The following is a 23,018-nucleotide window of genomic DNA, read 5'->3' as shown; positions in this document are numbered from 1 at the left end:
AAAAAAATACAATCCATACACATACACAAAAACCAGCCTTAGGTTTCTTGTACATGTAATACAGGGAAGGAGAGCTCTGCCTACAGCCTGTAAGCAGCTGAAAACATGAGTAAAGGATGCTCTCAACCACAGTGCAGTTTCTCAGAGAAGACTTGGCAGTTTTCCTCCCTCTCTTCCACACTTGTAGCACATTTTAGTTTAGGCAGCCACTCAAGGAGAGGTTGTTGTTTGGTTTCCTTCAAGAATCTAAGTGCAAGAAAATTGGGTGCTGCAGGCCAGATGATGGAGTATTTCAGGAGAGACAGCCCAGCTTTCTCTAGGGGAAGCTGTCTGCTGCTGTGGAACCTGGGAAAACACGTCGTGGTCAAAGCTAAGTTTGAATAAAACCCTGCACAATTCCTCTTTGCTCAGCAGTAGTCCTAAACACACAGCCCTTCAAGAACAAACTACATACTAGTTTGGTGGCAGATACCATCCAGAACAACTAGTCTAGTTGAGGATGTGGATTCAAACACAGGTTCTGCTTTCACACACATCTGTAACCTACCAGTGTCATAGCCTGAATCATCAGGGCAGTCTTCCAATGTATCCTCACCATTTCCTAGTTTACCTGGTAGAACAGACAGGTTCTTTCATAATTTCACAGTAAAGAGACAGCTCAGCTTACTGCAGGACAGGGCTGCAGGATATACGTTCAGTCTTAGTGACTAACAGGTAACAAAACTATGATGATAGACAACTTGCTCTGCTTTTGCAGCTGATGACACTCAACCTAGGCTAACTCAGATGCTGAATCCCCACCAGGCTAGTACTATAGCAAAGACCTTCCATAAACCAAAACATGCACATTGTTGGAAAACAAAAGGAAAAGCCCAGAAAGGAAATGAGAGTCCAGACATGTTATGCAAGTCAAAGCAGATTATTTATTTATGAAACTGAAAGTGATGACCACTTGTAGTGCAATTTATCTCTATTTTGAAACGAACTATCAGCTCCAGTCTCTCAAAGCAACTGTGCTTTGCTATCATGTGCCTGTTCTACAGTCCCCAGAGCACAAAATAAACACTTAACACTCCTGAGGACAAGGACGCACCCCTCTGGAGTTCCACGGATAGTTATTTCTTCATTTTGTAACTTCTGTGACACAAAGAAATCACCTCAAAACACCTTTATTTCAATGATTCCAGTTGCTGGATTTTGAAAGTCACATTAATGTGACTCATTAATCCCACCCCACCCCTAATTAATTAATGATTAATCTTCATTAATCCCCCCACAAATAAGCAAGGTGCAGTGTTCTTAAATTACAACAAGGGCTCCAAGCAACAGGCCATCACAGAAGCAATTTTTACTAATACAAAAATGTGATTAAAAAGAAGATTCCAGAAGTATGGTCACTGAAATTTAAAAATAAACCTCTACGTACAAAAATACACTGGCACTTTATGAAGGCACAACAGGAACTACCTCAGGCATCCAACCAAGACTTTGGTTCCAACCAGGACAGAAGGGTCCCTATTCCCAAGGCAGCTTGATAGAAGGAAAAAAAAAAAAAACAAAAAAACACCAAAATCAAGGAAGATATGATAAGTATTATTACAGCAAGCACGACTGCAATACTTCTCCTACCACACTGCACACTGAAGCAGTGCTGCGTGAGCAGCTCAGTGCACATGCCCACTCCGATACCGAGCAGCAGATGGGCCGTGCCAAGCAATGATGCGTGGTATGATGTGTCACTGTTTCAAGGTAGAAAACCAACAAGGTCTATTTTTCTGTGACAAAAACTGCCAGCAGTTGTGGGTTTTTCCATATTTACATTTTTTCCAGTTAGGAACAGGAAAGATCAAAGATACAGAGCACAAGCAGGTAAGAGAATTAGTGTGAACAGTACAATCTCAAGGCACTGAGCACCCCACAGTGTGCAAGGGAGCGTGGGTGCAGACAGCTCTCTCCACCCCAGTGATGCAGGTGGCCAGGGTCAGGCTGCAATCTACATCATCTTTATTTCTGGCGGTTTCACAGGTGGCCATCCCTGCCATTTATAGTACGACACCAGCTGCTTCGGCACCTCAGCCAGAACCATCTGGGAAAGTGCTTCCCGGGGAGCCTGCAAGGAGAACAGGGAGAATAAATCAGAAATACTGCAGAGAAAGGATTTATCAGCCCAGTGACAAACTCTCTTCCAGAATACAGAGCGCAGCCCTACACCTGCCACATCTTACACTCTGTTTCACGAGTTCCTTGCTGTGGGACATTTTAGGAACATTTCCAGTCAGTCTCAGTGAGCACTGCTGATGAAAAGCACTGCTCCCACCTCAGCCCAGGCTCACACAGCCTTTATATGGCCCTGGTCTGGAGGAGAAATTGCCCCAACCACTCGCAATTTGTGGTTTGGGTTTTCATTTGACTCCACTCTTCAACCCAGTTCCATGTGGAATGAATGAATGCTCCTGCCCACAGTGGAAGTAAGGAGGAGCTGGGGAATGACAGGACTGCTTTCAACAGCAGGGAAGACTTATCTCAGCTTAAATCACTCACAGGACTCAACATCAGAGACTGACAATACGATTTCAGTTTCTTGCCTAAATGTTTGCATCCCAGGAGAGAAAACATCTCCTTTACTCCTTTAACTCTGCAATAGCCAAGAGATAGTATGCTAAATCAGTGACACAAGAGATCTTTAAGAAAAGCTGCAAGAGAGCTGCAACAAGGCACACGGTTTCGAACACAGGAGCAAACATCTCAACTTCCACTGGCAACAAGCAGCTTCAATTGCACTGTGAGCATGCAGCTTGTTGCCTTGTCTAGACCCATGCTCATTTTTCAGATGTAATAAGTGCATATATACTGGCACCAGGACTCTTCCAAAGTTAAAGACAACTCACATTTTTGAACTGTCGGAAAGGCACAAACTGGACAATGTCTCGTGCAGCTGGCTCTCCTGTCAGGGACTTCAGCACACCATTGTCTCCATCGAGGAACTCCATCGCTTTGAAATCAGCTTCACCAACTCCAACAATAATGATGGACATCGGCAGCTTAGAGGCGTTAACAATCGCTTGCCTAGTTTGGTCTAGATCAGTGATCTCTCCATCTGTGATGATCAGCAAGATAAAATATTGCTGAAAAACATTAGAAAGCACCCAGTTAGGGAGTTCAACACCAATGTTCACATAACTGAAGGCAAATGGAGCAATTTCTTACTCTAAGAAAGAAATCCAATGGCACTGTGGATGAGACAAAACCAGAACATGAAAGAAACACGTTTATTCACATTTTTTCATATGCAACACCTTTCATTGGGCACTTCAGATTTCTTCTGCATTAGAAAAAAGATAGAGGCTTAAATTAAATTTATGAAGAACAATTACATCAATTGGCAGAAGGTACTAGAGATGAGGAAAGTACTACTAAATCAACAAAGCTGCATACAAAATTCACTGATGGATGCTGCTTTACTTCCTGACATCTGAAAAAGGCCAAAGTTTCATATTTAATATCCCTGGAGTGTAACTCAAAAGGCCTTCTTTTTTAGTTACCAATAATTTAAATTATAACTATTAGAAATCTCAAAACACAGCAATGACAAATGTCATGACACAAAGACGCTCTAGAGATAACAAGAGGGGAAGAATACAGGAGCTTTTCTACAAAGAAGAGAAATACTTCAAAGTGGTGAAGTGTTTAAAATTTCCTTCCTTTTCCCGAGGCTAAGGTTTAGTACCTGGTTCTGAAATGAGCAACCACTGTTTTATAGCAGCTATCTACATACTTAAAATGAAAATAAAAAATGAGACACACGTAAAATAAAAATTAATTTCCAATTCCAAAACCCAGTTAGCACAAGTGTTAGTATGGCTGCACCCCATTACTGACAGCTGCTTTATTAAAACAGTTTTTCATCTATAAGAAAAAGTAGAGATATTTAACATATAAAGAGAAATAAGAAGATTCCCCCAAGTGTTGGGAAGGCTAAAAAAATACTCTCAGAAATGTAAGAAATGGATCTCCTAGACCAAGCACCTCACAGTGTGGGAAGTGTTTGACATACACACAAAGAGAAGCAGAACCAAAAATACTCAGCACAGCTAAACCATAAAGCAAGTATCAGCACGTACATCAAAATTCCTTCTGATTGGTCTGTTAAAATGGAATCAGTTAGGTCTATCAGGAAATATGAGTCCTTCATCCTTAAGCAAAAGAAATTAAGTTTAAAGAAATGGGAGTTGAATTTTAACAGCAGCCACAGCCATGCAAGCAGAGAAATGAGACATGCAACACAACGGCAGAGTAGCATGGATGCTCTGCAAGGCAATTAGCACACCAATTTAACAGTGCTCAGGCTCCTTTATTAATCTGGCCCTCTAGATATCTTGATTCTGCATCCCACTGTGGTGGGATGGATAGGGAGACCTCTGATATTTTCTTGGAGGCGGTCTTTGTGTATATTTTTGAGAGCAAAATTGTTTGGAATAAAAGACATATGGCTCCTCTATACAGTATGCATTCCCTACAGGTGATGGAGCTTGGCAGGAGAGGTTAGAGTGAGGCAACTGCTGACAGAGTGCAACTCGTCTAAAAGCCAACACAGCACCCCTATATACTTCAAGAGTACGTACAATACCAGCTAACTGCAAAATAGAGAAATAAATATCACTTGAGCAATGGAAGCTAATGTCTACCCAGTACAGGTTCATATTACTATGTACCAAGAGAGAACCTAGTAGAACTAGAACCTAGAACTCTGTAGGCTGGGAAGAGAGGACCAAACTTGGCATCCTAAGGAAGACAACATCACTTTACCATTCCATCCCACCCTGTCATTAACATGGAAAACAGAAACATCAACCCAATGCTGATCCACAGGAACGGACGTGCACTCACTGAAGCAGTTCCTTGTTGTGCCGAGTGTGCTGCAAACCTCGCCACGTGGTTTATAATAGGAGAGAAATTGGTTGGCCCGTAGAGTCGGATCTGAGGCAGGATCTGGCGGTAGGCATCCACTATGCCTTGGATCCCTGTAACACAAGGCAGGCAAGCTCTACGAGAGCCTCACAACCTCTCCAGTAATTATTTTAGAAGCATTACTAAACAGTAAGGCAAAAGGATAACAACTCTCACACAGCTGTGAACTGAAGCGCAGATCAGCAGCAGGATAACAGCAAATACACAAAGCACAGGCCTGAAACCTGTGGATATCTGCAGAGATAGGATGTGCAGATTTCTCCCCCATCTGACATCCTTCACATCACTCTCTGTGCCTCTAACATCACAAAGCTCATGGAAGTTGTGGGAAAAATAATCCGGTGACGGCACGCTGATGACTATGTTTACCTTGTCCTTTCTACCTTGTCATCAAATTTGTCTTGTTTAATTGCTTACAGTCTAATTAGACAATAAGGCCAGAAGCTCCCTGGAACAGTAACTTTTCATTTGCCTTGTGTTGAAGTTAGACAATGATCCTTGATTCAGGATTTAAACATTTCTGTAACAGAAATAGCAATCCCTAAGGTTTTTCCTATGCAAGAAGCTTTTCTGAGGTTAACTAAATTTTTTTAAAAGTCTGATTTTAAATGGTTCATATTCTTCTGTGGATCCATCTAAATTGTCCTGTTCCTGGCTTGTATCTATGTAGCTTCATTTGCCACTGCTGTCTGCATTGTCCACCATGCAGGTTTTAGTGCAGTGCCTCTCAAAACTACTGCACAGGGATCCTAAAGAGCAAAGACACAGATCCCAATGAAGCAGACAATGCTGAACTGACCGGGGAAATGCTTGCATTTTAACACTGAATCTCAGATTCCATTTTTCACTGGCCTTAGACCAGAGAGAAAAATGGAACTGAGTTAAAAATGCTTGTTCAAGAACAATTCTGTGCCATTGCATGCTGCAAGAGTTCTTGGTCCTCAAAGGTCGTAATCCAGTTTAGAGAGCAGCCCTTAAAAACAGCTGAAACAATCTCCACTAAAGAAGTCGGCTATAAAGAAAACAAGCTTTTAAGACAACTCTTTGAAAGACAACATTTAAACATACACACATTGCTGGTGAAGTAACCATTGTCTCTAACAGCCTGAGCAGATTGTCGCTCTGGAAGCACGCCTAGCACAGGGCACACTGCTGACCTGAATCCACTGCCACCTATAACATCCGCACAAACAATCAAATTAAATCTAGACCCCTTCACTGGGGCTTACGTAGACCACACAGGAGTCTGCATCAGCACACATCCAGTCTTGTCAGCACCCAGGTCAGAGTGAATCTAGTTTGCTGCATGTCTTGGTGCTGCATTTGTTTTTCACCAGTTATGAAAGAAATAAAACATTCAAACATCTGTCCCTCTCAGTGAAACGTTAATAAAGAGGTGTCCTCACCTTGACAGTAAGGGTTGCTGGGGTTGAAGTTCAAAGCAAACTCATGAGATACCTAGGAAAGGGGACACTACAAACAGTTAGGGAATGCAGGCATGGACAGAGCAACTGCCCAGCGCTGTGAAGGCCCTACCTGCCAGCTAGGAGGAACCTGAGCTCCAAACCCAAACGCAGGAAACAGCTTGTCCCTGGAGAGAAAGGGCAACAAGAAATGAGAAAGAACAATTTTTAATAACTCACTATTCTGTTTTATTCCCAGAAAGCCATGGAGACCAAGGTTCAATTCCTGCCATAAGGAATGGGTACACCATCTAGCTCCCCATGGCCAGTCATCAGTTACCCAAGGGTTTCAGGCTTGGGCTTGACAGTTTCAGAATTTCTTTCAGTACAGCACCCCAAAGGACTCAGGAGTTTTCAAAGTAGCAAGGGAAAAGCCAACCCAACCACAGCCTGGCTAAAGGACAGAGGAGACAAACGTGTTCCCATTGAATCAAACAGGGCATTCACGTTTGAAATGCACCGTCACAAAGGATTAGTGACCAGCTAAAGCAGCATTACAGAGTAACCCAGGGCCATCAAAGGCAGACCTGGAGGGACAAACCAAGCAAATATGCCAAATCACGAAGGGCTGCCACCGCCCTCCCTGGCAGTGACAGAAGCAGAAGGAAGCAGTAGCAGCTCCTGAAGGGATCTCCCAAGGAAAGGCAGCTCCCAGTCATTCACACACTACAGCTCTGGAACAAGCTACCAGCCCTGATCACTGACACCCACTGTGACACATTTTTGATGGGGTGGCTACATCAGTTAAGATCATTACATACGTGTCATAATCCTGGACTACACTTCCCACACTCCAGATGGCAATCAGGTACTCATTTATCCCGTCTGGGCTGATGTAGTGAAGAGAATCTGGTGACTTGGGATCTCCGTTGGAGCCAGTGAAGTCTACACCCACCTAATCAGTCAAGATGATGACAGCAAGTCACTGATGCGTCACCATAGGCAAATTAGAACTAACCATACTTAGAAAGAGAGGATTAGACCAGGCACACAGCTCCCTCTCTCCCAGGCACACAGCCACACAGTCCTACATACGAAAGGGCAAAGAAGCCTACGTACTTTTCCCCACTGGGGTACCTGCCTGTTTAAGAAGCAGTAATCCTTTCCACTGACAGACTGAACTGATTTCTCAAAAGAAGTTTAAGAAACCCTAGTTCCATTACAGTTGCTACTTGATCACAAAAAGTAAAAATACAACATTGTTTTTTGCAGTCTTCATCACTGCAAATTCACACTGCATTTGCAGTCATTCACACCACAAATAAAACTACTAATCACTTCATTGCTCTTGTTCTGTCACCCTACCAAGGTGTGCAGTGGGGAAACAACTCACTGTAAAGTTAATCTGGCAGCCTCCCATGACATAGTCCAGAAACGAATATTCTGTCTCAATCTAGAGGAACAGACAGACAGGGTTACACTTACTCCTCCCAAGAACAATTTTATTATGAACAGAAAATATAAAAGCCAAAACCCAACAAAAATCTTCCTACCTTGCATGATTTTATCCTAATAATGCCAGAGTTTTTGTAGCTCTTTTTCTTTTGTTTTTTCTCAGGATGAATGCATTCAAATTCCACCTACAGAAAGCAAACATGCAAGAAGCAAGCTCCAAGATATCTGCATTTATAGCAGGACAAATTACTGAAACAGAACAGTGTCAGACATCACACAATTTCAGAGCTACCCAAACACCTGGCAGAATTCTGAAACTTAATTTTTAAAAGATTTGCAACTATTTTGGCAGCTGATGAGGTAAACTGGATGCTTTTGCTACCAGCACCAGGCAAAACACGAGGAAAGACCTCAGAAAAGTCTCCTCAACATAACTGTATGCAATCATGGAACAGTGACTGTATCAGAGGGAGAAAAAGTCAATCACAAACGCCAAGAATTTCTCTTAATGTCATCAGGTTCTTTTTCAGTTAAGGGAAGAAAATGCACTCAAACAGGAGGCAAAATCTCAGGGTGGGGAGGCCAGAAAAGCCTAGGTTGCAGGTTACCAATAGCAGTGTTTCACTGTTTTGTTTCACTCGCATTAGTTCTGATTTCACACGGGCTAGGGAAAAAGGCAAGAATCTTTCACCAGCTTTAGGATTACAACCACAGAAATCAAGCTGGCTGGCAACTGGAAGCAGTCACAGACTATATCCTGTGTGCAGATTCATCTGTCTGAATTCAGGCGAGACATCTCCCTGAGAACAGGGGTTCAGGTTTTCAACGCAGACAACAGAGAGAAACTGGCACCACCAGCAAATGATTCAACTTACTCTAAACTGGATGCCCAAGACAAGGGAAAAAGCGTGCCCCAGAGAAGCACTGCTTCTCTCCATTAGCTAGAAAGGCGACCAGAGTGCTCGTGAGACCAGCTCAAGCACAAATGTTATCTGAGACAAGCCCTACCTCTGGACCCGTCTGTTGAAGCATGAACAAGCCCTTTTATCTCCACTTGACTCAGCAGAGGCAAAAACAAGCTGAACTGCTGGAAAAAGTGGCTAGCAGCCAGCAGACAACGGGCTCAAGGATGTCTTTAGGAATAGGAATGCTAACAGTACCCAAGGAAAACAGAGTAATAATTCCCACACCAGGTTTTTTCTTTCTATATGTTGGCTTAGTAATATAAAGATACAGACAGAAAAACTCACTTTTGGAGGCAATAACTAAAAATATATCTCTGAGGTCAATATTAAAAAGGGTTTGTGAAAGACTGAATTATGGACTAAAGGGACTGAGAAAGCTCACCGGAGAGCCGTCACCTGCTTTCTGCAGCTCAGTCAGGTTCGTTTCAAAAGTGCCTATCAGGTCATGCGACCCGTCGCTGTCGTGGTCTGCACACTGCACCTGCAAGGGAGGAGAGCAAGCCGTGGGCAGGCGCACTGCCCTGGGGAGAACAGCAGCTGCTCACCGCGGGCTCTCCTGTTTCCAACAGCTCTGCAGCAGTGCTAGTGAACTCCCCGATCACATCTGAACTGCTGGTGTCATCCACATCACTAACTGAAACCTGAGAGTCAGAGAGACACCCAGAGTGAATCTCAGAAAACAGATGATGTTCAACTGCTCACCCATTTAAGTACGCACAGTGAAAGTTTTAATTAAAAGCTTTCCTCAGTTTAGACACAAGAGATTAAAAACAAAACAAAACAAAAACCCACACAAAACACCCCAACATTTCACAGCCCAGATGTATAAATGTGAGATCATTCAGGACAAGATACACAACTGGGGTAATGGGAAGAAGCAATTAAAAGTTTGTTATCTAAGCACTTTCTGAATATACTCTTTTCTTCTGCTCAGCAATAGCATTGATTCACAAAGAAACCACAATTTCCACAGAGCACTAAATCTGTCTTTTTCTGCATCTTATACCAATCAAATTATAACTCCTTAATTAATAACCAGTCATGTTTAAATCAGCATGAAAGCTTCAGAACTAGATAATGCAAAAGAGCAATGCATTTAAAAATAAAAGTATGCTAATAACTATGGCTTAGAGCAAACACAGTAAAACATACATTGTCAATAGCTCCCCACAAAATCAACTATGAGGGGCATTTATAGCATGCACAATACACACGACTGCAGAACACAAGTCATTCCAGAAGCAGTCAATCAAGAAACAGCTTGGGAACAGCTGCTTCATCCCCACTGAGGTTCACACGCTACACAGATTAAAATGCTCTCTCTGAGATCTGCCTCTAGTAATCCAAGAAATGGGTGTTACTCCAGTATAAACCACAGTGACAACTTTCTCCTCAGGACCAAGAGAGAAGATGAGTCCATGAGTACACTTCGATAAGGATGTCAAATTCAAAAGCTAGCTATCGGAATTTGAGATGGGGTTCTTTTAGGATGACCCTGATCCACCAGGGATCTTCCACTGGTATCAGTGGGACACCTGTACAACAACCTGTACAACCACGGCCTCATCTAGCCACCTAAATGGGAAGCACCGTGTCATCCTTCAGACGCTTCATGAGAAAACAGCATCACCTCAGAAACTCTGCTCCCCCTTCTCCCCCTTAGTCCTTCCCAACCCACCACCTTTCCACTTCTTTCTTCTGCGTGTTCCACCATGAAGCAACTCCCACCCTCCTGCCTGAACTTCACTCCGCCTCTCTCAACAACTTTGATGTTTAAAGATCACCCAAAGGCAACTGGATTATGCCAGGGAGGCCAAAGAAGCAGGCTCTCGTGCAGGAGTCAGGGTGTGGACTCCTGGTGCAGGGTCTCCTTCGTGTTAATACACCTGGAGAGCTCCAGAGAATTCAGCAGCTGCCGCCTCCACGCACCTCCTCTCGCCTCCTGCTTGCTCCTGCTCCCACTCTCAGCCACTCAATAAAATTGTAATTACGAGCAGTTTCATTATTAGTTTGCAGCACGACACCACTTAAATCAAACCTCACAAGCATTTTCTAAAACTGGCCAAGATTCCCTGTACACAGCCCAAAGCGTGGTCCTACTGCAAACAAAATCCTGCTAGCAATACTGCAGAACACTGTATATAGTTATTTACTGATGAATTATTTCTTCACAGATGAACTATCCAATATTCATTATGAGCCTTGGAATACAGTCAGTGGGTAAAAGGCCCCTTTCATCTAGAGGAGGAACTTTCAAAAGTCACAGAAAATGCATTTGCCTTTATGTATATGCCATCAAACACGTGGACTGGCAGCTTTAGTCCCAACACCAACACCCACAAATTTCACATTTGCCATTTTCATTTAAATAACTATGGGGGAAGAGATGCTACTTTCATCTGCCCCTATTTTTAATGAAACTGCCAAGAAGGTTAGGCTGTGTTGCAAATCTGAGCTGTTCTTAACACAGAACAAGAACACCATTCTGCATCACAATGAAGAAAGAATTACCAAAATATTAGGTAGCATTGTTAATTTTATCAAAAGATTTATGTTCACACACATATTCAGTACATAATCTTCATACATAGCTGGCAAAGCTGATGTTTAGGGGACACATCAAAATGGCTGCCTCCACCATGCTGAACTACCGTTATTTCAGGCAAAATTGTTCCTATGTACATTTTTGGAAGCCTCAAACAAGAGGTTCAGAGCAGCAAATACCAGATGAAAAATGAAACCCCAGTACAACATTATATTCTTTAGTGCTGCTAGTGAAACTCCCGCCTGTCAGCCTGGATTCCCTTTTCTGACTTCCCTAACCTGTTAAGTACAAGAACAGTATAATCCTTTTTCACAGCTGCATTGTGAAACTTTAAATAGATTATTTGCACATTCATCGAGAATTTTGTCTGAAACGAACTAACAGCCAAAATCTATCCTTTTTAAGAAGCAGGTCATTCCAAAGCACAGAAAGCTTCTGGAAAACGAACATACAAAAACCCCCAAAACAAAAAAACCCCAAAACCAACCAAACAAAAGAAACTCAAAAAACCAACCAAAGAAAACGCCAAAACAAAAAACCCCAATTTTTCTTGGACTATAGCAAACACAGCCTCATGTAACAGAACGTTTAAACCATGCCATCTCATGTCACTTTTGACAAATGATAATACGCATCTTCTTTCCAGATTTGCTGCTTGCTTTTGGACCAAGAGGCCTTCTTTCTGACCTAAGACTGTCAATTCTCCAACAATAAAAGCTCATGAACACCACTTACAACATTGCCACGTATCAACAAGCCCAGCATACCTAAACATCTATTTTCAGGTTAATGATCTCAGTAACTCTTTGGTCCTGCCATGCTGCACAAATAAAAACATTAGCATGCATGCTTTTTGCTAAACCTTTCAGATCAAACTTCCAGTATGAGATTTCTTCACCGACAGGATGAGGCAGGAAAATTCTGCAAATGGAAAGCGTTTAGGAGTTGGATAAGCAGAGAAAGACTATACTCACATAGAACTATGGATTTAAATGCCTTCACATTATCCACATATTGCTTAGAACAGAAATCAACAAATTAATTTTCTAACAGATATCCTTTTGTAGAAACTTATTAAAAGATGCAATTGTTCTGCTACCACCTCCAAAAGCCAGGACCAGCAAGAATTAGTCATCATATACAAGACCACAAGGAGATGCAGTTCTGACTCAAAACCAAATTTCTAGTTGGAACAGATTGAAAAAGAGTCAGGACAAGCCTGCCAGTCTCATGAATGGATGAATCTGACTGATGCATTAAGGTTCTCTCTGTATCGGTATCCTAAGGCACTCAAGCTTGTATAACGTATATGAGCTTCTCAGTTAACTTAGGAACAGTGCTAGAAAGCCGTAATTTAAAAAACAAACAAAATAAAATAAAAAAAAGCCCACAGCAAACCTGAAACCCTGGCTAGAATAGTGAAAAAATCCATTATAATTCTTCTTATGACTAATTATTAGAAAGTGTGTCACTTCTGCATTTCCTGACTTCTCAATTTGACAACTCATAATGTTTTAATACAGACTTCATACTTGATAGACATATAATCACTTATCCGCCACACTACTATTCTAGAAAGGCAATCTAAATATTTAAATATGACTAGACAACCTGATAACTGATAGTTAACATCAACAGATTGGACTACTTGTAACAACAAACAAGGAGAATTTCTGAATGCTGTACCTTGATAGGTTTATTAAAATCTCCACCACAGAACGTCTGCAAAGGAACACTGCACGTCCTCCAGCATGGATTTAAGTTGTTCTTAATCACCTTAAAAAAATTACAGCATAACATCATGTGAGGATTGCAGCATGCAAGTCACTGAGAAACATTAACATGAGGGTTCTGCATGGCTATCTAAGAACAGCCTCAGTCAGTTCAACCCTGACATGCATGGACAGCCAAGCAAAAGATCTCTAAGAAATAAAAGCTTGAATTTCAGGGTAAAGTTAAATCTTAGAGCCAAGCCAACCTAACAGCTCATCACCACTGAAAGGGAGGAGAGTCCTGCCACTCTTCTCACTTGGTGCATGGTTGAACTCTTCACTGAGACAGCAAATAAACAATTTTCTGCCAGATCAGCGAGCAGAATCCCTTTTCTAGGATACAACTTTCATTGCAGAACTGGTGCAAAGCATGACCAAGAGTGGGACTCCCACTTTCGGCAGGAGTAAGCTGTCAGATCAACTCAAGAAAAACATCAGCGTAGAAATAGTACCTCTGATCTGTATACCAGCTGCCACATTCCTGCATCACTCTGCTTGTAAAACTCCAAAAATGGATCTGATTTACCTAAGAAATCCTGCAAACAAAAACCCAACAGAAGTAATCAGCCTCCTATATTTTATTCAGAAGAGAGAAGAGCTGGCTAATCAGTACACAATACTTCAAACAAAGCACAAAGTCAAACAAACTAGACATTTGTTTTCCTCTCTTTTATTTCAGTTTTAAACTGCTGCACTTTCTAAGCCACCAGAACTTATCAGCTCCAAGACCACCTTTCAGACCACTTTTGTCACAGCATTTTGCTGACTGAGCAGTGAATGCACTAAATCCCTAGACTGGTTTTGGCTTAAAATAACACTGAGGCAGCACATCTAAATTTCCACCTTTTCTTCCTTAATAACATCACAGAAAGCTTAGTTCACAGCTACAATATTCATTGGAGACAATTATGTAATTGAACTGTATTGATATACAGAATATTCCAAAGCCAAAATAATCCCCCAAAACCTAAACCTGGCCATTGAGTTTCTAGTTTGACATGAAATTATGTCTCCAGTTTGCTTCATTTTAAGTAACAAAACACGGCGAGCCTTTTTTCTTACACAGATTACCTAGCGTAGTTAAATGTCTGCAAATACAGAAATTCCTGGCCAAAATACACTAACTGTAAATATCACAGAAGCATGCAATATGATTTAAAAAAATCAGTACCTTTTTGTCCAAGTTCCGAGCTTCAATTTCCAAGTACACAACCCTGGTATCTTTAATCTCCTCTGCTGAAATCTGTGCCACAGACAAAAGAAAAATTAAACAAGAAACCCCAGAGAGTTTTACTTGTACTTTGTCCATGGAAGAAACGGTAGTTACAAATATCTATATTTCCTGTACACATGTATAATTTGAAGATATACTGACAGAAAACCAGAAATGTTACTTTGTCCCAGCCAACATATGAAAGAATGAGGAACCATTTTTTCCACACAAAAACCTTATTTACCGTGATGGTGCCCTTTCCTGCTGGCTTTCCCTGCTTCAATTCCAGCGGTCGGGTGAACACCAAGCTGGACACAACCTAAGGTTAAAAGACAGATAATGTAAGTAGCAAGTTAGAGAGCAAAGAGCTCTTCAGGACCTCCTAAAAGATCTAAAAGGATTTAAATCCATTTCCAACAGCAACAGCCATGAGAGTTTATGCTCCTAAATGGCTGAACTGTCTGAAAATTATCTTCTCTCACTGTCCACAAACAGTACCCACTGTCTCTAAGCTTAACTTTAGCCTCCTGCTTTTGCTACCCCTGAGACACAAGAGGCATTTTCATCACAAGTAGCCAAAACACTATTAAAAATCAGCAGACTAATTATCAAATCTTTATTTAATAACATGAACCCCATTTTTCTTCTCTGCCCTAGCTATACAAACCCCTCCTCAGAAAATTAATACAGATTCTCAAATAGCCTTATTTCCCCAAATTTGCGACCTAATGATCACTTTGTGCAAAGGAAACTCTGTTAGAGCTCTCCAAGCACCTTACTCACAGACTGCCTTCAGTGCTATGGGAACCTCCTAAATTAAGCAATTAATTGCAAATCATAGAATCATTGAGGAGCGATTGAAGGAGCTGGGACTGTTCAGTGTGAGGAGGAGAAGGCTGAGGGGAGACCTCATCACTCTCTACAGCTCCCTGAAAGGACGTTGTAGAGAGGTTGGTGCTGGTCTCTTCTCACAGGTGATTAGTGACAGAACAAGAGGGAACGGCTTTAAACTGCAACAGGGGAGGTTCAGACTGGACATGAGGAAAAAATGTTTCCCAGCAAGAGTGGTCAGAGAGTGGAATAGGCTGCCCAGGGAGGGGGTGGAGTCCCCATCCCTGGGTGTGTTTAAGGGCCGTTTGGATGAGCTGTTGGGGGATGTGGTGTAGGGGAGAACTTTGTAGAGTTGGGGTGATGGTTGGACTCGATGATCCCAAGGGTCTTTTCCAACCTGAATGATTCGGTGATTCTATAAAACCATGGATATTTCTAACCTTCCCTTGGCGATTGACAGAGTGATTTTTCTAACTACTTTGAACAGTAACGCAAACTAACCTGTTCAACGGGAAAACATTTCAAATTTGAATGTTGAAGCCTGTGATAAAGCAGCCTTCACTCTATTTTTCATAATAAACCTGCTCTGGAGATCACTTAGCAGGCCTCTATGCATACCTGTCCCAGCGTGCACTCGACTCCTCCGAGGTAGTCATCGTCACTTAAATCAAAGGACTTGTTATCGATATCATACACACCGAATTTCAGCTTCTGCACTTTCTCAAAGTAGTAATCCACAACCAGTTTCTTGCAGAATTCAGGGTTTTGGCAGTTCTTGATCCTCTCTGTGCGATCTAGCTGCACAAACACAGAAGCAAAGCTGTTTATGGTGAGTAAGAAGCACGCTTTCTTCCACACATCCTTTCATCTACACCCCGAGGGTTCTGCACTGGTCAAATGTGCTTCGGTGACAAAGCCGGCTACAGCCAGCAGGCTGACCGACGGCTCACTAACAAAAGAAATCACCTCGGGTATAAACACCACCGTACAAAATAAATTCTGAAAACCAGGGGAAAAAAGGCTGGTGAGACACTGTATTCTGGACTGTGTGCTCTGGAGCGAAGGAAGAAGGACAGGCCATACCGCAACAGGCAAACGGACCTCCCGATGCAACTCTAAGCAAATGTATGAGCAATTAATGAAACCAAGGAGTGTAAAACTCCAGAGTGTGAGTGTGGGGATGGGGGACTGACCGCTCACTGAACGCAAATCTGAATCAAACGCATCATGCACCCGCCAGGAAAAGCGATGGATGGAAACGGGGAAGCGCCGGTGTGTTCGCACCCGGCGCAAGGCGCGGGCCCGCAGCCGCCCTTACCTCGGCCCAGCGGCCGGCGCCCACCTCCTGGAGCAGGACGCAGAGGGGGTCGGACCGGGAGCCCAGGTCCTTGTCGAGCAGGCTCCGGCAGGACACCGCCAGCTCCACCCTGGACACGCACCCGGCCATCTGCGGGCAGAGCAGAGGGTCAGACCGCCCGCCCTGCCCGAGCCCCCGGCCCGCCGCGCCCCGGCCGCCCCCCAGGTGCTGGCGGCGGCAGGCGCGGCCGGGGGGCGGGGCCGGGCCGCGCCAGGTGCCGCCGCGGCGGGGCCGGGGCTCCCTGGAGCGCGCCCGCAGCGCCGCCCCCGCCAGACGACGGCGGCGGGAGCGCGGCCCCGCGGCGGGAGGCCCGGCTCGCCCCGCGGCCGGCCCGCAGCCCCCGCAGCGAGGAGCGCGGCCTCCGCGCCGCCGGGCCCCGAGCGCGGCCCGGCCCCCCCCGCGCCCCGCCGCCCTCGCTCGTGCGTTTCCACCGGGCTCTGCCCGCCGCTCCCGGCGGCTCGGGCTGCCCAGGGCCGGGCTGCGGGGGAGGCCGGAGCGAAGGGCCCTTCCCGCCAGCGCGGCGCCCGCTCGCCCCGGCCGAGGGGCTTCCACAGACTCTCCCGCGCGTTGTCGCGGCAGCGGGGCCTGACCCGCCCCTGAAGCGCGGGGCCCGCCCGGGCAGGTGCTGCCCCAGCCCTTCGCTTCACGGGGACAGGAACGCCCGGGCAGGGGCGCTGCAGGCACCAGAGCACCCGCCCCCGCCGCCGAGGAGGCCCCAAGGGCTCACACAGGGGAAGAGCTGTAAAAGCCTCCCGGGCCGGCAAGACCTCCCTTCAATCCTCACACGCCCGGCCACGGGAGCTACATAGCCCCCTTCTTTTCAGGGCTGTCTTAAAAAAAAAAAAAAAAAAAAAAAAAAGTAACATGATCTTGTAACGAGGTGATAACTAAGTTTTATTACGTATCAAACGGCAGACAATTCTGTTCAAGGAACAACTATAATTCTCAAGCCTTCAAGCATCAAAACATTTAAGAGACTGGACAGCTTGAGAGCTCTAACAAGTACTTTAAATGTGAGTATTTCATAGAGAAGCTCCTTCAGAGTTCAGAAAACAAGGAAATAATTGATCCTTCTAGAATCTGAGTGTCCACGTGGCTTTCTCATACTTGCAGGGTGTAAATATTTATCTCAATGAAGAGATGAGCTTTTATTAGACAACATTTAATCCCTTAGACCTCCCAGCCTGCCATCTACCCTGGACAGATGTTAACAACGTCACTTAATAGGCTATTGCATGGCGCTCGGATGCTCCGGTGATGGTGGCAGGACAAAACCAGCACCCAGTAAGAACTAGCAAAGCTTTAGGCAAAGAGGATCATAGTTCTGCCTTCTACTAAGGTCGTCATCATCACCTGCTTTTAATGCCAGCATTTTCAAAGAGGCTAGTTGGAAGCAGTCTGGTCAACTGTTCAGACTACTAGTTGGAGCCATCCATCTTTCACTTCAGTTACCTTCAATGCCAAATACGATTCACAAAGAAACTGTTGCCTTTAATCAGTATGTTTCCCCTAAAAATCACAAGTCACAGGTATCAGGTTTTTTCTTTACCTACACATACCATTCCACCAGAGCAGCTTACATCTCGCACAGTCTCACGTCCGCAGAGTCCAGGTCTACAGACAACCACACACATTTGTATGACACCAGTTGTTTGACAAGGAAGAGCAGGACAACCAGCCTTGGCTCCCACGCTAACACTTCTCCTCTATTTTCCTCTACTGCAACAGAGACTTCTGTACCAACAGGAGACAGAACCAGGAGCCACCTTCCCTCCCCACCAGAGCACAAAGGACCAGGAGTAAAGTTAACCTCAACAAAACAGCTCCCCGTAAGCTTTAGCATCCCCAAACAGCAGCAGTCCCTTTCTGGAAGGAAACCATTACTACTGGTATTAAGCTGCATGCAGAACAAGTCTGTACATATTTATTCCATGTTACAAAGGCACCAATAAGGAAAAGTCAAAAGTTTGAGATGGGAACTGTTAAACCACACAATGAAGCCAGGAGGTGAAGTGACGCAAGTCCTCAAACCCCACCACCTCCCATCTGCTATCTGAACCTCTTCTCCAGATCAGTTGCAATGAAATTATGAAAATACTCCACGGTTTCAAGGATTTATCTTTCAATACACTAATACCCAGAAGGCTGTCTCATCCTACTGTTTTGGATTCAGTAACGGCATAGGATTTCCCTTGAAACACAGCCGAGATGTTCTGCTGAACCCCTGGGAAGTTACAAGCCACAAGGGATCCTTTCCCCCTACATCCTCCTGCTCCATCCAGAGATCGCAGGGCCCCAGCTGATGCATGACAGCCGGGACACAACAGAGTACAGCCAGGCAGGTTGTTCGGAGCAGCTGAGCAGGAACTGTTCTTCTAACAGGCCGTACTCTCTCCTCACCAACTCGGGGGATAACAAGAAAGCAGGTTCAACAACTACAGACAGAACCTTTGTGGAAAGAAGAGGGATAGCTCCTTAACAGATTCAGACAAAAAATGATTAATCTGAAAACATCAGTTTGAACATCAGCCAGCAATTGTTTATATATCACTGCCTACAGACATCCTTGAAGAGTCCACACAAAGCTTTTCCACTTCACAGCTTTCCAAATACACTGTATGGTGTTCTCCAGTTTCAATACATTCCTTGAATAATAGCAGCAGAAAATACTAATCATAGACCAGTTTAGGTATCTCAGCAGCAAGAACAAGGAGTAGGTGGTCTGTTTAGATACAACATCCGTTTCAGTCACGCCTGATGATCTGCTTAGCCTCTAGGTAAGCACCTTCACCCAGTTATCCTGCTCGCACAGTTCGTGGGAGAAGCGCAAATCTCTTGAAACCTGTCTGCATCTGAAAAGCTTAAAAAGATACATTTTCATTCCCAAGCACAAACAGGATTTAATGATGATAATCACTGGCTCAAATATTCTCTTTTCCCCCCTAAAGCAAGAATTCTGGAATTTACTTTCATTCTTCATAGTAAACTGTATGTTACTATAGTAATTTCATCTCTCTTCCTATAAAAACCTGAATTGTTCATGTGAAATGTATCAGTTGACTTTCACCTCCACCTCTCTCCACAAAGGCTCTGGTCACTTCCTCCGAGAGGAGTGACCATCCTGAAAGCTCCAAGAATGCCAGCAATCAGCACTTGCACTTGGAACCACCCCATGCCTAATGCAACCTCCCATCCTGTTTCTCTTTAAGCAAAAATCTACGATGTTTTCTTTTCTCTTAAGCTTCCGTGTTCTGAACTTCCATACAACCTTGGGCCATCATCTTGGTATTTCATCACTTTGAAAACTGCCCAGCTGGCACGTGCCAGCTTAGTCCCAAGGAGCAAGCACTGCACCGCCAGCAGGGTTTTCAGCAACACCGACCAGGCAGTAATGCTTGTTACACAGCACTGCCAAGTGATGAGAGACACGATGAGAGAAAAAGGTTCTAGTGGTTACTATGCTCAAACAGTGCACAAAGGCTCTGATCCCAGGCTAAGTATACAGTTTGGTGTAACTGAACTGAAAGAAGTCGGGATTTTATTATTTTTATTAATAGCCCTCCTTTTTTCCTTGGTATGCACTCCAAGAACACCAATCTCATTCAGCTTGCAGATTCCAGTCAACATTTGAAAAACAAATTTCATGTTGTTTCACTGAGTTTTCTTAGAGCATAGTTATATTTATATCCATTCATACAAAATTAAGTTTTTAGACCTGCAACAATCTTTACCATGACAGAATTATTTCCATTTGTTGCAACACTCAAATTTTTCTATTTTCCAAAAGTTCTGGAAATTCTAAAATTCACTGATTTCTTATCTTCCCCCTCACCCCTCCCCCCAATAATTAATATTGATGTCTATTATTTGAAACTTTTGCTTTACAGAAAACAATGGATAAATCCAAAGCAGCTAAAGTAAACCGCTTTCCATGAAGGTATTGAAGCACGTTCAATTTATAAAGGATTTATTATGGATTGATCCTTAACAGCTTGCAACAACAATTTAACAATCTTTCCAACTTACTCGCCACTGACAGATTAAGGTACAGCATGGTCTGGAAGTCACAAAACTATTCTAACAGCAGAAATTCAGTTTGCCAAGTAAAAATGAACTCCAAACATGATAAAAAGTTCAAACGCTATTTAAAATACACCGTCACCGGGGTGTATCCCAGCATAGCGTGTTCAGAAGAAACGCAGCGTAAGCAAGACACTGGGCAAGTGTTGTTAGAAACAGCCTGTGAAGTCACAACTGATGTTATGTTATACCCCCACGGTCAACAATTTATATTTACAATAGCCACATACATCTGATCCAATGCTCTCACAACTCTGAGATCTCACTGTTGAGAGGCATTGCCTGTGAAGTTTCATCTTGAGCTGAATTCTGCACATTCCTTTCTCAAGGGAAGAGTTTCCAACACTCAGCTTCAGATCCATCAGGCACCTATATTTTTTGCCTTTAGTTAGAACTGCACATGATATAACACCACATTCTGAAGAAAAATAATACATCACGCATGTTATCCCTCAAACTCTAGAGCAAAATGCTATCCACAGAAGTCTGTAACATCCTGAGCGCATATTCCAGAGAAGTCTTTCACTGCTCAACCAGACATTGTTCCCAGTTATTCAAGTAAAACACAGAATGGCTCCGGACTAAGTATGCTTTAAGAAGGGCTCAGACAACCAACCTGAAGTCCAATTTAAGAAGTCAAAATGATTTTTACTATGCATACCACCTCTTCCCCGGAGAGAAGATCATGAACTCCAATAGTCGTGGAAACTGTTGTTTATAGTTGTGGGAACACATGGAAAGGTAAATCCCATATTTTCAACAAAGCTGTTCCACACTGAATTGAAGCATACCAGTAAAGAAGTTGGTCCTAAATAATCAAACCAAGACTAAAAAAAATGCTACATTCTAGGAAAAAAAATCACACAGGAGATACATTAAGAATAAGGAATTACCTGGTACTTAAGTTCTATATAAGCATTTCACTACTTACAACCGTTTTCCTGTGTTTCTACAGAAAAATCAACTTCCTTTCATACAGAACATTCTCTAATGTAAAGAAAATCCCCAGACAAGTCTAGTATTAATTTATAATTATTATTCTAGTGATTCTGCTTAACCAAAGCTTAAAAGCAAATCAAATATAAGAGAAGAAAGCACTGTCCACCTATGCTGGAAGCAAGCTCCAGAACAAGAATGCTGAAATGATTTTAACTGTCCCAATTCAGGAATTTGGAGTCTCGCATTTCCCCAAAATGACACATAGGGATGTTTGAAACATGAACAAACTCCTCCGTACTTAGCCCTCTGCAGTAGGTGCCACCATTTAGCTGACTAAGGATCAAGTGTTGGACCACATAAGGCGAAAATTATTGAATTACATTTGGTTTTGTATGCTTCCATATCCCACTAAGCCTGAAAGCCAGAGGCTCCCCTTTCCCTTTAGGCTGGGGAGGACAGGTGAGAGGGGGATTGTGGCTTAGATCATCGCAGTATGGCAGCTCACAGAACCCACAGAACCACCTGGAGAACAAAAAAACATAACCTAGTAACTTCATAGCATCAAACACCACCAGCATATTTTTAGTAGTGCCAGGAGTGATGTCTTCTGGAGAGAAAATGTTACTGTTACCGCATAATCCAGTCCTGTGGGTCAGCTTGGTTTCACTGCTCCACATAAGGTAGAAAACAAGCAAGGATTCAGCACAAGAAAACCTGCAGTTTGTTCCTAGTTAATCACACTAATAAATTCTCATCAACTACATCACTCCGTACAGGATACCCAACGTGCTCTACTTCAGCGCACACCAAGTATTACACATTAATTTAAGAACTTGTTTAACTCTAACTTGAGGCTTTAATTTCCAATGAGCTTATTTTGTATTGGACCAACTATAGTTTCTGCCTTACATTCCGCTTACAAATGCAACAGAAATGCCAGCAATTCTGCCAGCAGTATGTACCAACTGCAGTTGTCACCATCTTGGCCTTATGCTACCCAATAACTCAAGAAATACACCCAACACATGTAACAGACCACCACAGGTGAAAAATCTTGCACTTCCCAACAACCTAACATAGTCCCTTCCTTAGTTTAATCCCACACCTTGCAGTTACCACCCTACTCTCCTCAAAACAGCTTTTCTTTTTCCTGCTCTGATCCCTGAAGGTACAGACCACCAGAAGCAGTGCTTTCTCAGGTTACTAGTTCAATTTTCAGGGGGCAGGTTTTGATAGTACAAAGCTGACGCCGGTGCCAAGATAGCGTCAGCATCACTTTCTAAATGTATTACCAAATAAAAATTCTAATGCGATCCTACTTTCTTGAACTCCATAAGGCTCTAAAAGAAATCATAAAGCTAGGTTTGTATCACTAAATGTACTAAAAGGCATTTTTATTTTAAACTGAGATTAAGAGAGTCTCATGAGAAAGATCACAGTCCACAAATATTATTAGTAAATACAGCTTCTTTCCAGCACACCAGCTCCTC

At 43.4% G+C, this 23,018-nt stretch overlaps 1 protein-coding gene across 6 annotated transcripts in view; it reads right to left on the bottom strand.

Moving 5' to 3' along the window:
* Positions 1-900: 900 nt before the first annotated feature.
* The window catches only part of RBM12 (RNA binding motif protein 12), a 43,872-nt gene continuing 21,754 nt past the window's right edge, over positions 901-23,018 (bottom strand). For all 6 annotated transcript variants that reach the window (XM_074888094.1, XM_074888090.1, XM_074888091.1 and 3 more), the window contains 15 exons: positions 16,471-16,599; positions 15,771-15,950; positions 14,566-14,640; positions 14,280-14,351; positions 13,561-13,644; positions 13,023-13,112; positions 9,174-9,272; positions 7,925-8,011; positions 7,765-7,824; positions 7,193-7,326; positions 6,505-6,559; positions 6,375-6,426; positions 4,888-5,021; positions 2,889-3,125; positions 901-2,110 (listed from right to left, as the gene is read on the bottom strand). In XM_074888094.1, the coding sequence (XP_074744195.1) occupies positions 1,994-2,110; positions 2,889-3,125; positions 4,888-5,021; positions 6,375-6,426; positions 6,505-6,559; positions 7,193-7,326; positions 7,765-7,824; positions 7,925-8,011; positions 9,174-9,272; positions 13,023-13,112; positions 13,561-13,644; positions 14,280-14,351; positions 14,566-14,640; positions 15,771-15,950; positions 16,471-16,599 (1,605 nt within the window). In that variant the 3' untranslated portion in view covers positions 901-1,993. The remainder of the gene's footprint in view (positions 2,111-2,888; positions 3,126-4,887; positions 5,022-6,374; positions 6,427-6,504; positions 6,560-7,192; positions 7,327-7,764; positions 7,825-7,924; positions 8,012-9,173; positions 9,273-13,022; positions 13,113-13,560; positions 13,645-14,279; positions 14,352-14,565; positions 14,641-15,770; positions 15,951-16,470; positions 16,600-23,018) is intronic.

This window comes from Strix uralensis, chromosome 18 (genome assembly GCF_047716275.1).
Source record: "Strix uralensis isolate ZFMK-TIS-50842 chromosome 18, bStrUra1, whole genome shotgun sequence".
NCBI classification, from domain to species: Eukaryota; Metazoa; Chordata; class Aves; order Strigiformes; family Strigidae; genus Strix; species Strix uralensis.
The sequence above is the reverse complement of the archived record's forward strand: the minus strand, read 5'-3'. Positions and strand labels throughout refer to the sequence as shown.